General features: G+C 39.6%; 1 protein-coding gene across 5 annotated transcripts in view; it reads right to left on the minus strand.

The window, feature by feature from the left end:
- ASTN2 (astrotactin 2) overlaps nucleotides 1–15027 on the minus strand; it is a 983906-nt gene that overhangs the window by 369985 nt on the left and 598894 nt on the right. For all 5 annotated transcript variants that reach the window (XM_031014728.3, XM_031014726.3, XM_031014725.3 and 2 more), the window contains one exon: nucleotides 8533–8721. In XM_031014728.3, coding sequence (XP_030870588.3) covers nucleotides 8533–8721 — 189 coding nt within the window. The remainder of the gene's footprint in view (nucleotides 1–8532; nucleotides 8722–15027) is intronic.

The following is a 15027-nucleotide window of genomic DNA, read 5'->3' on the forward strand; positions in this document are numbered from 1 at the left end:
GATCTTCCCATCTTGGCCTACTAAAATGCTGGGTGTTAAATGTTCTTAGCATAAAAATCAAAATAAACAAAGAGGGTGGGAGAAAACCATGGAAGGTAATGGATCTATTTATGGCCTTGATGGTGGTGATGGATTCACTAGTATATACTTATCTCCAAACTAATCAAGTTGTGCACATTAGATAAGAACAGCTTTTTATATGTCAATTATACTTTAATAAAGTGGTTTGAAAAAAGAAAGTTAGCTTTCTGATTCTAGCCCCTATGCTACACCCAACACTGGTCTTGATTCCTGCAGAAGATGTCAGAAAACCTTGGAAACATGGAGCCACACAAAAGAAAAGAGGTTTTTTTTTTCTGCAACCAGTTCAGGAGTCAGAATGCCAGGAAAATTCACCCCTTGACTCCTCTAATCCAGCCTCCAACTGCTGTCCTCAGTGCACTTCTAAGATCTTGCCAATGGTCCCCCAAAGAAGGCAGCAAAGTGCTATGTTTCCAAGTGACAAGTTGAGGATTTTGCTAAGAGCTTGAATAGTGCAGAATATTGCTCCATAGAGAGGCTTGGGAATAGCCTTGAAAATCAGAAGCTAATGCCTCCTTTTAATTAATACTGTCTCTACTAACAGCCTCTTTTGCTTTTTCTTATTTCAATGAGATCATCATCTATTATAAAGCACACAGACCTGAGAGTGCACGAACACAACTTCCAGGCCTGGTTCTGCCACTAATTCTCTATGGGACGTTGGCATTGGTGCTCCTGTACAGTGTCAGGGTTGGATGCCATGTCTCCAAGCCTTCAGACAGAATATAGTGCAGATAAACAGACTGAGCATTGAAGGACTGGCTTATTCATTTATTAGTGATACAATTTTAGGCAATTTACTTAACCACTGTGAGCCTCAGGTATCCCATCTACAAAAGGGGAGAGTTTAGCCAGGTGCAGTGACTCACACCTGTAACTACAGCACTTTGGGAGGCTGAGGTGGAAGGATCACTTGAGGCCAGGAGTTCAAGACCAGCCTGGCCAACATGGTGAAACCTCATCTCTACTAAAGATACAAAAACTAGCTGGGCATGGTGGCACACGCCTGTAATCCCAGCTACTCTGGAGGCTGAGGCAGGAGAATCAGGTCAGCCCAGGAGGCATAGGTTGCAGTGAGCCAAGATCATGCCACTGCATGCCAGCCTGAGCGACAGAGCGAGGTTCTGTCCCAGACAGACAAACAAACAAAAGAGGAGAGTTTGTTCAAATTGTTCTCCAAGGCTTTTCCAGCTATAAAGTTTGTGGTTCTTCAGTAACTGAAAGAAAGAAATTGACAAGAGAATAGAATGATGTAGTATAATTCTCAGAGGCTGCAATATGAAACAGGAGAGTGCTTGGGAGCCTTGAAGGCATGACTGTTAAGTGAACTTTGGTGTTAAACCCAGATGCTACCACTTTAGCTGTTTGACTGCTAGGCTAGTTAGCCTAATCTCTCTGTGCTTCAGTGTCCCACAAATATGTCTGTGCCTTTGCTTCTCAGTGTCTTACAATGTGCTGAGATAAGATAGCATGTCTTATCGTAAGATGCATCATAAGATAGCATGTCTCTGTCCAATCCTTTGAGATAGCAATGGGACTTAATTTGACCAGAAATAGAAGCAGAATTTCACTGCTAGGAGCAAGTTATGATAGCCAAGTTTGTTTCTCACTATGAAAGCATTAATGGAAGCACAGAAAGGTGATTCTTCTGTCAGTCCAGATTTCTGAACACCAGAATGTCCAGGGCCCCTGCCATTCAGGGAGAGGCAGGTGGTATGACCAACACATAAAAACTTTCACAGTCAGGCCACTGAAGTTTGAAATTGTTTGTTCCCAAGACACAAAGTAATGCATTCTGACTGATACATTCATTTCCTTTTATTCATAAAGCCAAGTTGTTAATGGCTTCTTTGCAATAGGTGTGAAAAGATCAAATGAAAAAAACACATAAAGTATTCAGCATAGGACCAGACACATAAAAAATGTACACACCATTAAAGGGGTGGGGAGGGAAAGAGGTGGAAGGGAGGGGAAAGAAGCTTTCAGAAGCAGCATGTTTAATTAATCACCTCTTAGGAAGGCACTAGAAAAATCATAGGCCAGAACGGCTTTGGAGACCACTTAATAAGAACTGACTCAGTATCATCAGTGGGGGAATGAGTGAGTGCTACTAACAAAGACCAGCTTTCCTTGAATCCTTATAGAAAGCCCTTCAGTCTTGCCAGGCGTGGGTTGTGGGTGCTGAATCCCCAAATCCCACATCTTACCCCAAACTGTCCTCTTATGCTATACAATATGCACATGTGATAAGCAGACAAAATTGAAAAGTCCCTTTCTAATAAATCTTTCATGAGCTCCTCCAGCTCTTTGCAGGTCATTCTTGAGGGCCTATGGGCAAATGCCTGCTGCCAGCAGACCTATCTTATTTATGATGAGGCTTTTGCAAAACCTACCACTGCAATTTGCTCAGTCCCCATTCCCAAGCAACTTTTCCTTCCTGTCATTTCTGAGACACCAGGTTCAATAATAGTTCTTGACTGATGTTTATCTAAATCTCTGCAATCTATAACCAAGTTTACCTTTCTTCCTTATAGGAATGAAGTAGAATGAATGTGGGTAAGAGAGTGGGAGGGAGAGTGAAAAACAAACAAATACACATCAAATACCACCAATCTTTGGTGAGTTTATCTCACTTGAACAGTCTGTCAATTCCCACACTGATCAAGAGCAAAGGAAAGGGGATTCTGACAGTGACCCTACATGGATCACTAAGACCAATACTGTGCACCGGAAGGGGTAAGAAACAACAAAGCTTGACATCACTTAATGGATTTGGGGGCAATTTGGAAGCGAAATCATTGGTTCTTCACATTTCCACAGAACTTGACATTTTACCAAAGGCTTCATTCATGTCAATTTCAACATAATTCCTAATCCAGTGGTCTCTCTCAGCACTATCCAGTCTCTCAAAACAAGCCCCATTCCCTTCCGAGGAATAAACTGTATTTTGATTTTTGTATGAACTATGTGTCCTTCTTTCTTGATCTTTTCATGTCTCCTTCAGTCCTTCCATCTTGCACACATTTCCCCCTTCCCCACCTTCTGCTGTCTGTCTCTGTACCTCCTTAACTCTGTTCACTGCTCTACATCTCTTCTTAATTCTTTCTTTGCTTGCTGTTCCCTCCTGCTGTGACATAGACTGTTCTTTAGTGTCTCCTCTGTTTTTGTCTCTTTCTCCCTGCCTCTGCTCTGTCTGACTGAGTCTCCTTGTCACTCTTGCCCTGTCTTTATCTTTCCATGTGAATCCCTTAATGTGCACCATGCTTAATTTTTGCACACAGTGCAAACCCTTGGACTGTTCAGGAAATATCACCACATGCTCACCCCCCAGAACAGGCTGCAGCCTATATGCAGTGACCTGAAGAGGTAGCTCCCCATGGAGTGGTCTTTGCCTAAGATCCCTCCTTAGTTATAAATTTGGTCTCCCCCTGTGGCACCTGGGTCCTCACTCTACACTGAGAACAGGGATAGAACACATGGCTCTCCTCATCACATGCTGATATGGGATATAAAGTAGTTGCATACATCCTTTATTGCAGAACAAGAAACCAGGGAGCACTGGTTTGGGAGTCAGAAGCTAACTTTCAGCGTGAGAGGAGTTCCAATCACTGTGAATATTGAGCCAGTTATATTATTTCCTGAGCTTCTGTTTCTCCATCTGTACAAGTAAGGTCTGAAATAGTTAATCTTTAAGTTCTTGTCTAGTTCAGAGACATTACGTTTTTAAGCGCTTTGTAAAGCAGAAATCCGGGTTGCTCTTTCAGAGATTCAAGAGAGGAAATGAAAACACAGACCTCTCTTATATCAGCAGTTGCTAGGTGGGGTGATCTAGGCAGGGGCAGGGAGGAGTAAAAAGCAGAACTGCAGCTGTCACACAGGAGACACTAGCTGGTAGAGAGTTTGATATCCTAGGCCAGCCAATTGTCAGGAAATGAGGCATATGGTGAGACGGCTGGTGGCAGTACTTGCTGGCTACTCTCTAGGGCTGGACCAGAGATTACTTAGAGGAGGGAGGAAAGGAAGTAGTAGGAGGAGAGAAATGACAACTGCATTTGATGCTGAAATACTTGCAGGCTTTCAGGAATGTGAAGGACAAAGGAGCTCCATCCTCCCCGCTGTCTGGAGCTCAGGAAGGGAGACTTGAAAAAGATAAATTTACGGCTGGGCGGGGTGGCTCACGCCTGTAATCCCAGCACTTTGGGAGGCCAAGGTGGGTGGATCGCGAGGTCAGGAGTTTGAGACCAGTCTGGCTAACATAGCGAAACCCCGTCTCTACTAAAAATACAAAAAATTAGCCAGGTGTGGTGTGTGCCTGTAATCCCAGCTACTTGGGAGGCTGAGGCAGGAGAATCGCGTGAACCTGGGAGGTGGAGGTTACAGTGAGCCAAGATCACGTCACTGCACTCCACATTCCAGCCCAGGCAACAGTGTGAGGCTCTGTCTCAAAAAAAAAAAAAAAAAAAAAAAGAAAAAAGAAAAAAAAAGAAAGAAAGAAAAGAAAGAAAGGAAAAGATAAATTTAGACCCATCATAAGTGGCTTGCCTTTCCACAGTGGGGAGGCAACTGACTTAGCATGGTTCCAAGAGGATACATGGTCTGGAGATGGAAATAATTGCAAAGAAAGTTTAGCTGAAGCCAAGGACGACAGAGCTTAAATGGAATGGATTGCTCTAATATAATGGTGGTAGTCTTGGGAGTTTTCTAAATCTTGAGGGTCATCAAAAGAAAAAATCCTGGTCTGTTCACTATACTCCCCTCCATGGGCAAATCAGGGCACTTAGGCTCTGGCTGTTCAGAGGCAGTCCGGGATTGAGAAGTTGGAAACAATGAGCAGAGTGTTTGAGGCAGAATGATGACTTCTAATGGACCTAAAATTGTGTCTGGGACTGGACAGTCCTAGGCCAGCCTTTAAGGTGTCATGTCCTTTCTTTCTTTCTTTATTTCTTTTTTTGACATGGAGTCTTGCTCTGTCTCCCAGGCTGGAGTGCAGTAGCACTATTGGCTCACTGCAAGCTCCATCTCCCGGGTTCACACCCTTCTCCTGCCTCAGCCTCCTAAGTAGCTGGGACTACAGGCGGCCGCCACCACGCCCGGCTAATTTTTTGTATTTTTAGTAGAGACAGGGTTTCACCATGTTAGCCAGGATGGTCTCAATCTCCTGACCTCATGATCCGCCCGCCTCAGCCTCCCAAAGTGCTGGGATTACAGGCATGAGCCACCACACCCAGCGGTGCCATGCTCTTTCTCACTGACGAGTCTGTTGTCCGCGGGAAGATAAGCACTCCAAGCAGTCAGGAGAACTGAGAACGTGGGCTGGTCCCACAATGACTTGCTTTGTGACCAAGTCCTTTCCCTGCATGTAAAATGAGATCCCAGGATTTAATGAAGTTTGTTCAGGATCTAGCCTCTTACTACCCATGTGGATCCTTCTTTTGGACCAAGCTATCCTTCACACAAGAGAATGGTACATTGGCTCAATTATCAAATGCCAGCCACTCTGAGAGCTGCTGTGAGAAATGAAACTCCATAAAACATACAATGTACCTATGGAAATGGCTGGCTTCTGTTAAAAGCACCCCATTTTAAAGATGAAGCAGTAGAATTATGCTTCTCATGGGTGGGGCTGGGATTTGAAGGCATGTTCATTGGCAGTCTGTTTTCTTGACTCCCACGTATGCTTATCCATACGTCTGGGCCTTTGCAGGCTCCTTCCTGGACAGGAAAATGCCCTTTAACTCTTATCTGTCCCAAGAGGAACTATTCTTTGCTATCACTTCAAACCTCAGTTCACAAGCTTTGTCCTTTGAGAAGCCCTTTATCTTTCCTTCTAATTCCTTTCAACAGGCTTCCCATGGGAACTCTTTGGAAACCATTGTCTTTCCTTGGAACACTGCTTTGCAAATTAAATTTTTCTATTTTTTTAAAATTTGTGTGTGTCATCTTGCAAGCTTTTAAATTTCTTCCTCAAAGAGAAGGAATAATTCATTTATTTTTTTATTTTGTATTCCAAGCAGCATTATTCTATCCATGATGTTGCTCAAGACACACTTTCATAGACCATTAAAATTATAGAAAACTAGTATCGTAGAATCTCAGCATTGAACTGCAATTCATCCAGACTATCCTTAAATTTTCCCCAGAGCTTTTCCTGATTTTTGTTCTTTTTTTTTTAAATAGAGACAAGTGTTCACTCTGTTGCCCAGACTGGATTGCAGTGGCATGATCATAGCTCACTGTAACCTTGAATGGCCAGGCTCAAGTGATGATCCTGCTTCAGCCTCCCAAGTAGCTGGGACTACAGACATGTACCACCAAGTTCGAATAATATTTTTTTTTTTTTTTTTTTTTTAGACAGAGTCTCACTCTGTCATCCAGGCTGGAGTGCAGTGTTGTGATCTCAGCTCACTGCAAGCTCCGCCTCCTGGGTTCATGCTGTTCTCCTGCCTCAGCCTCCTGAGTAGCTGGGACTACAGGCGCCTGCCACTACGCCTGGCTATTTTTTTGTATTTTTAGTAGAGACGGGGTTTCATTGTGTTAGCCAGGATGGTCTCAATCTCCTTACCTCATGATCCGCCTGCCTCAGCCTCCCAAAGTGCTGGGATTACAGGTGTGAGCCACCACACCCAGCCCAGTTTAAAAAAAAAAAAATTAGCAGAGATGGAGTCTTGCAAAGTTACCTAGGCTGGTCTCAAACTCCTGGGCTCAAGTGATCCTCCCACCTAGGCCTCCCACAGTGTTGGAATTACAGGTGTGAGCCACCATGCCTGGCTCGGAGCTTTTCCAGTAAAGTAGCATTCAGTCTCTGCTTGAGCAACTGAGTCGTGGATCCACCTGCCAATGATACCTAAAGTGTCAGAGGGGCCATTTCTATCTCCTTTTCCATCTTATGCCCAATAACCAGCATGGTATATGAGAAAGAGGAGATTCTCAAAGAGTATATGATGATTACAAGGATGAACGGTTTTAGTGAATTCACATCTCCATTCTCATTCTGTAAAATGGGAGTAAGAGGGTATGCTGAATTGAAATACAAGAGCAAGGTTTTAGAGTCAGCTGGAGTTACATCTGATTCCTGTCTCTACCTCTTACTAGATGATGATCTTGAGAAAGTCACTCAATCTCTCTGGATTAATTTCTCAATTGTAAAATGGAGGTCATAGTGCCTCCAATGATTCTAATAATGAAGCTAAAATGAAATTATCTTGGCTCTCCTACTTCCTAGAAGGGAGTCTTTGGAAAGCTGCTCTAGATTTCTGTTTCTCTTCTGTATAAAAAGGATGATAATGACTCCTGCCTCACAGGATCATTGTGAGGATTACTTAAGTTAATAGATAAAAAATACTTAGAAAACCCTTTCGTGTATGCTGAATTAATGTTAGTGGACATTATTATTGTTAGTAGTTAGTAGTAAACAACTTGACACAGAATAATTATTAATAAATGGTAACCATTATTACCACTCATAATACAATTATCACTACTATTAGTAAGATGATGGAATGGAAACAATGATTATTATAATGGTGACTTATTACTAGTTCTGACTTTTATTGATATGACCTCAAATGATTAGGAGAACCTTGCTTTGTGATAATATCTTATTTTTTTATGCAAACATGGTTAAAAGTATAATGTGTGTGTGTGTGTGTGTGTGTGTGTGTGTGAGTGTGTGTTTAGATAATCCTTCTCCATACATACAACAAATCTCACTCTACTAGCTTATGGTTCTTCAAGCTTTGAGGCATAAGTAAGTCACCACTTAAAGTTTCTCTTCTTTAGGCAGAACAGTTTCAACTGTCCAAAAACCCTTTACCAATATCTTGCATCTTTAATCCTCACATAATCTGGCCAACCTAGCCGTCACTCACTATTGAGTGAAAAAAGCAATTTCTAAACAGCTTTACTGGGATTTGGGGAGTGTGTGTGTGTGTGTGTGTGTGTGTGTGTGTGTGTGTGTGTGTGTAGGCAGACAGGAAAAAACAGAGAGAGAAAGAGAGAAGTAGAAATTTTAAGAGCATTCAGGAAAATGTTAATTCTAGGTATTTCTGGGTGATGGGATTTTTATTTTCTACTACATTAAATGTCTTTATTTTTGAACTGCCTGAACAGCATGCATAAAATATTTATTTTTCAGTAGACTGAAAGATTAATTAATGTTTTTCAAAATGCCATTAACTGTACTTATATGATAATTTAAGATTGAATTTAAAATGTGGGGATAGAGCTAGAAAAATGGCAAAGTGGGACAAATATATGCTAGGACCATGAAAAAGAAACCTTATGGAATAAAGTTTGCTGACTTTCCACACTCCTTAAGAGGGTACCTGTGAGCTTAAAGTGATGCTGGCCAGAATAACAGGTCTCTACCCCACTGTGCCCATGGCTTCCTCCCTGTGCCCAGGTTGTTTGTCAGTGACTCAGACCAGCAATGTGCAAGTATCTACAACATACCTAAAGGTCATCTGGAAGACTTGGCCTTGGTTCACATGCTGGGTCCGGTTGTTGTAACCATGTAGCATCTCTCCAAAGAGGGTATCATTGAATTTGGAGTCAGGTTTGAGGCACTTAGGGCCCTCGCAGACATCTGAGAGTATTAAGCAGGATTTTCCATCAGGAGCCAGTTTGTACTCCTCCACGCAACTGTATGATAAAACAGAGCTCAGAATTAGCTTCACATCCTGAATGCCCCCATTGGGGGTGACCTAAAACCAAGGCCTCCTTTCCCTGCAAAACAGGTCAGAGTTTAGGAAGGAGACAGCTATTCTGCCTGGAATCTATCTAGGGCACAGATGTCTAGAGAGAAGCACATTAATACTGCAAATTGGTAAATTCAAGGAAAGTCATTTGTGACATTTTGGAGGAGTCAAGGGGACACCAGCGTGCATGTTCACACACAAAGCAAATTTAAAGACTGTTTCCCATGAACACACAGACTTTAAAAAGCATGACAGACCAATTCACAGGGAATCATCAACTAGTGTCTCAAACCAGAATCTATTCCCAGTACATCTGTCAACCAAGGTTGAAGACTGCAGCAAATACAAGGTTTTTATCATCCTGGTAGCTTGGAGGTGAAACCTTCCAGGACCATGGACAGCACAAGGCTTCTGTTCACTTAGGGATTTTAGCAGCCTCCGTTGGTCTAACAGCCAGAAAAGCCCTTGACAAGCCTTTGAGACAAGGGTGGCCTCATCTATGGACAAAACAGGCATCTGAATAAGGTGTGGAAACAATATTTACAATTTTAAAAGATTTGCAGTGACAAATCTCAGAGAGGCATGGGCTGGAGGGGATGGGGATGGTTGGGGCAAGAAATCAGAGATCTCAGCCCCTGAAAAATCATTCCAGAAGCTGGAATTCTATGAGTGTCTACCTTTTCAAAGTTCAGCGCTAAGCACTAGGAGTATGGTGCACATAAATAAGACAGACAAGAGAATGGTCTGTGAGATTGGACAGACCTGTACAAATGCCATTTTTCTCCTTGTGACCTATGTGAACATGAGTGAGTCATTTAACTTCTATGATCCCCAGTTTCCTCATGTGTAAAATAGAGTAGACACTTCTACCTTAATTCAGTAGGATGCTATAAGGTCACATGATACATTGGCCACAAAAAAAACAGGAATTGCAATATACTTAACACAATAATCATAATAGTGGTAGTAATGGTGTTATTTGTATTTATTGAGCATGTACTATTCACTGAACACTTTATGTATTTATTATCTAACCATGAAGAAAGAAAGAGTAATATCATCATTTCTGCTTTACACATAAGCAAAATAAGGAGCCAAGAAATAAAGCATGTCATACTGTGAGTAAGTAGCAAAGTTGATATTCAAATTCAGTTCTGTTAGAAAAAGCGATGTTTGTCTATTTTTTTCTCCTCCAAATCTAGTGCTTTCTATGTGCACAAAATGACCCTGGTTGGTATGTCAGTTTGAGAAAGTAAACAGCAGGCAATCTCTTATTTGCCTTTTTTCAAAGGGTGTAGCAAAGATTCATTGAAACTAACTGCAAAGGGACTCAGGAACTCAGATGGGAGAAGGAAGAGGCTCTGTATGGTGGTTTGGAAAGAAAATGTACACAGGTTGTGGGAACCAGTAGCTGATGCTACAGATATAGAGCTGAACTGGAGGCAGAAAGAAGACAAGCATAGCTGAAAACTTGACCCAAGATCACTCTAGTGAAAAGCCAGGAAGTCTCATGCATGAAGCAAACTGTCACTGTTTCTTTGCTTTCCCCTAATCCCTGGCGTACTGCACTGATGCACTGATTGTCTTTCTAACGTTCACATGTTCCTTTCCATAGTACAGTGGGGAAATCTCTTGGAAAAGGGCCCTGTCTCAGAGCCTTGGTAAAGTATATACCCTTCTTTTTGCATCTGTTAAATATTACTAAGTCCCTTTTAATACAGTTGCAGTGCAGATGAAATGAGTGTATATGGAAGTGAATCGTACATGGTGAGTGCTTCATAAAGTCTAGTTCCATCCATTTATTCAGAAAATATGGAGAAATGGTTTACTGGGTACACTGGCTAGAGTTCTCTCTCTCTCTTTATTTCTGTCACCCTCCACACATACCCACATCCCTGTGTGACTGTGAATAAATATATTATTGTTGAAGATGAGTAAACATTATCAAAGTCTGGCCGGGTGCAGTGGCTCACGCCTGTAATCCCAACACTTTAGGAGGATGAGGTGGGTGGATCATGAGGTCAGGCGTTCAAGACCAGCCCAGCCAACATAGTGAAATCCTGTCTCTACTAAAAAAAAAAAAAAAAAAAAAAAAAAAAAATTAGCCAGGTGTGGTGGCAGGCACCTGTAATCCCAGCTACTTGGGAGGCAGAGGCAGGAGAATCACTTGAACCTGGGAAGTGGAGGTTGTAGTTAGCCGAGATCACGCCACTGCACTCCAGCCCAGGCAACAGTGTGAGACTTCGTCTCAAAAACAAAACAAAACAAAACAAGACAAAAAAACCATTATCAAAGTCTATAGAGTAAAACATGGAACTTCTTCATTTCCCACTCCTCACTTTCTATCCCAGAGGTCACCATTGTTAATTTTTGTGTGCTCTTCCAGGAGTTTTTCAATGCATTTAAATACATATTGTGTGTGTGTGTGTGTGTGTGTGTGTGTGTGTGTGTGTGTATACATACACATTTCTTTGAATCTGTCGACTAAATTGGGGGGATTTATATAAACACACATATGCACACACACATATCATAATAAACTCATAAGCAGAATTACACTCTATATTGTTGTGAGACATGCATTTGCACCTGATGCTATTTCTTGGAGATCTTTTCAAAACACTATATATATAGATCTATCTTTCTTAATGGTTATTTGGCATTGCACAGTATAAACGTACCATAATGCTTTTAACTAATTTTTATTGATGGGCACTTTGGCTGTTTATAGCTATTTGTTATTACAGACAATGCCATAATGAAGATCTTTGCACATATATCATTGTGCCCAACTATGTGTTTCTATAAAACAGATACGCAGAAAAGAAATTGCTTGGTTAATGTTTTATGAATTTTAAAATTTTGATAGATCTACTAAATAGTTGCCTGTAGAATCTCTACCCATTTACAATCCTATAATTGATGAATGGGAGATCCTATTTTTCTACATCTTTCATGTTCATTACTGCCAATCTAGGATAGGAAAAATAACTCATTTTTGTTTGGATTTGCATTTCCCTTGTTACTGATTAGGTTCAGCATCTTTTCATGTTATGGTCACTTGCATTTCTCCTTCTATAGATTATCCATTAATATGCATTGACCACTTTTCTATTGTGATATTTGCCTTTTTCTTTGTGTTGGTTTATATATGCTCAATATTTTCTGGGTAGTTATCCTTCACCTTCCATATATATTAAAAATTTTTTCCAGTCTGTGCTTGTATTTTAATCTTGCTTTTGATATCTTATTACCTCTTTCTTCTGGTCTTTGTGTCTGAAATTTGTGCAATGTTTAGAAACCCACAAGATGATAAAATATATTTCTGTATATTATTGTAGTATTGTATATGTTTAAAAAAATCTTTGGTTATTTAATATGTATGGCATTTATTTTTGAATGTAGTGTGAGTGGTTATTTTAACTTAACTATTTTTTAAAATGGGTAGCCAATTGTCTGAAGTGTCTGACCTTTCAACAACAAATTTGAAATGTTATTTTTTTTTTTTACACGTGCACTCCCTACATATGCCATATATACATGGTTGGTGTTTTTCCTGTTTAATTATCTGTATATTCCTGCAGTAATTCCAAGCTGTTTTAATTACTATAGCTTTATAGCCTGTTTTGGATATAGTAATAAAGTAATACTCCTCCCCTTCATCAACACTAGTTTTCTATTTCCAAATTTCCTGACTGCTCTTCCATATTTTTCCTTTCAAATGAATTTCAGAATGGGCTTATCAAATTATATGCAAATCCCTAGTGGAATTTTGGGTGGCATTGCTTTGAATTTATAAACTAAATTGGGGGAAAGTTTTAATATTAATTTTATTTCATTTTCTTTTATTTAATATATACATTTTGCGAGTTAACTCTGTGCTGGGCGCTTCTGATAAATGTGACAAAGACATCTTGCATTAGCCACACTGTGTCCTCTTCCTGGACTTGCATTGCATTGTGTCCTCTTCCTGGACTTACATGTCTAAGCCTGTCTTGCAGTTGGGCTGAAGGTGCCATGTAACTGGATTCTGAGTAATGGAATCTATGCTGACATGATTCAAATCACTGCCAGAATTAGCCTTTTCAAAACATCCTGTGATTTTTCAAGCTGCCTCTTCCCTTGTTATGGCAAGCTTGGAGACCATGCGTTACTGATGCATTCTACAGGATGGAGGAAGACTGCCACAATCACAATAGACTGTGCACAAATAAGAAACTAGCTTTTGTGCACAAGCTTCTGGTTGGGGGAGGGGGCTCATTTGCTACAGGAAGAAAGCTTATCTTATCCTAATACAGCATCTTTATAATTTGGAGTCCTCTAACTGAGAAACAGTTTGTATCTCTATTTATCAACTGTTCTTTTAAAACATTTGGTGAAGTTTTTGACTTTTTGTTATAAAGGTTTTGCACGTGTCTTTTGGAGATTATTCATGGGCATTTATGAAAGGCACTATGCTGTAGAGGTTTATCGAAGTATGTTTTAGATCCAGACTAACAGAGTCCAAATGCTGAGTCTGCCACTTACCAGTTGTGTGACCTCAGACAAACTACTTAACCTCTCTGTACCGCCTTTGCTTATCTATAAAGAAGATCATATGTGCCTTTTAGAGTGAAAATTCTACTGTTGCAATCTTTTAAACTTCAGAAATAGGATCAGTTTTTCATTTATGCTTTCTTTTATGTTTTCTACATAGTTATTACTGACTTGAGAAAAGCTGTTACTGATTTTTCTAAGTTGATGTTGCATCCTACGAACATAAAGAACTTAAACATTCTAACATGTCTACTAAATTTTTCTAAATGGAGAGCATATATTTGCTCAGTTTGGATATTAGGATTATGGAATAAGTTAAAAAACTATCCTTTTTTGTTTCTTTCTCTGGATCAGTTTATATAAGATAGATGTTAACCATTACTTGATAATTTGATAAGTCTTGCCTATAAAATCCCCTGGGCTCGATGGCTTCTTTTCAGTTGTAGATATTTAGCTCTTATCATTTATTTCCTTATTATCTGCCTATTTAGATTATCTATATCCTCATGACTCAAACTTCGTAATTTATATTTTCTAACATTATAATGTATTTTATCAAGACTTTCACATGTATTGGTGTAAAGTTCTATGCAGTGTTCTCATTAAATTTCTTTTATCTTTCATGTTTCTATAGTTAAGGCACTAGCTCATTTGTAATGTGTTTGTGTTCTTTCTTTGCTCTCTTCTTTGAATAGGCTTTTTGTATTTTGTATTTTATTGGTGAGCTCCCTTTTTTTCTTTTCTATTTAATTTATTTCAGCTTTTATTTGTATTAATTCCTTCCTGCTGTTTTATCTGACTTTGTTTTATAATTCTTTTTATGGCTGCTTAAGTCAAATGCCTCATTTGTTTATTTTCAATCTTTCTTGCTTCTTAATAAATGCCTTGAAGCTTCTGACTGCGGCTTTGCCCACACCCCATAAGTCTGACATGCAGCCCTCATGCTCCTGCTCATTTCTAACGAGGTGAAAATTTGAGTTTGATTTTTTCCATATCCAAGTGTCACTTAGAAGATATTTAAAAATATAATTCCAAAATAGATAATTTGTTTGTTCCTCTTTTTCTAATATTACTGCATTTTTAGACTAACAGTGTAGTTTGTATAATTTCTATGTTGGTAAATTTTTGAGATTCTAAGGTAGTCACAAGTTGAGATTTTAGAGCTAACTAAACTTGAGTTCAAATACAGGTTGTGCCATCTACCAGTTACATGACCTTGATCAAGTCTGCTAATTTCTGTAGGCTTTGGTGTCATAATCTATTAAGGAAAATGACAATCCTTATCATGGGGATGTGAAAATTAGAGATAACTTATACAAAGGACCAAACTGTATCTCTCATACAGTATTCAAGTAATGCATCAGCTATTATGCTTATTATTGTTATTGTTGTTGTTACTTAGTCTATTAACCCATTTACATATCCCAGGAAGTATAAATTTATTTCTATTGGTTCTCATATCCTAGTTGCTGGCCTCTATCTAGATCCAGATTTCTTAAAGTTGACATAGTTGCCATTCTTTGATTCCTTTTTTGTTTTTCTGCTTCACAGCATATATTTGAGAACTTCTTATGTTGCATTCATTGGAAATAAGGTATACATATAATTTGTATATATTTTTACATGTGGAATTATTATATAGAAGTTAAATATACGCATTATTTGTGTGTGTGTCTCTGAGTGTGTGTGTGTACATACACAGGTATTTGCAAAG

The sequence above is a fragment of the Gorilla gorilla genome, chromosome 13 (genome assembly GCF_029281585.2).
Source record: "Gorilla gorilla gorilla isolate KB3781 chromosome 13, NHGRI_mGorGor1-v2.1_pri, whole genome shotgun sequence".
Classification (NCBI taxonomy): Eukaryota; Metazoa; Chordata; class Mammalia; order Primates; family Hominidae; genus Gorilla; species Gorilla gorilla.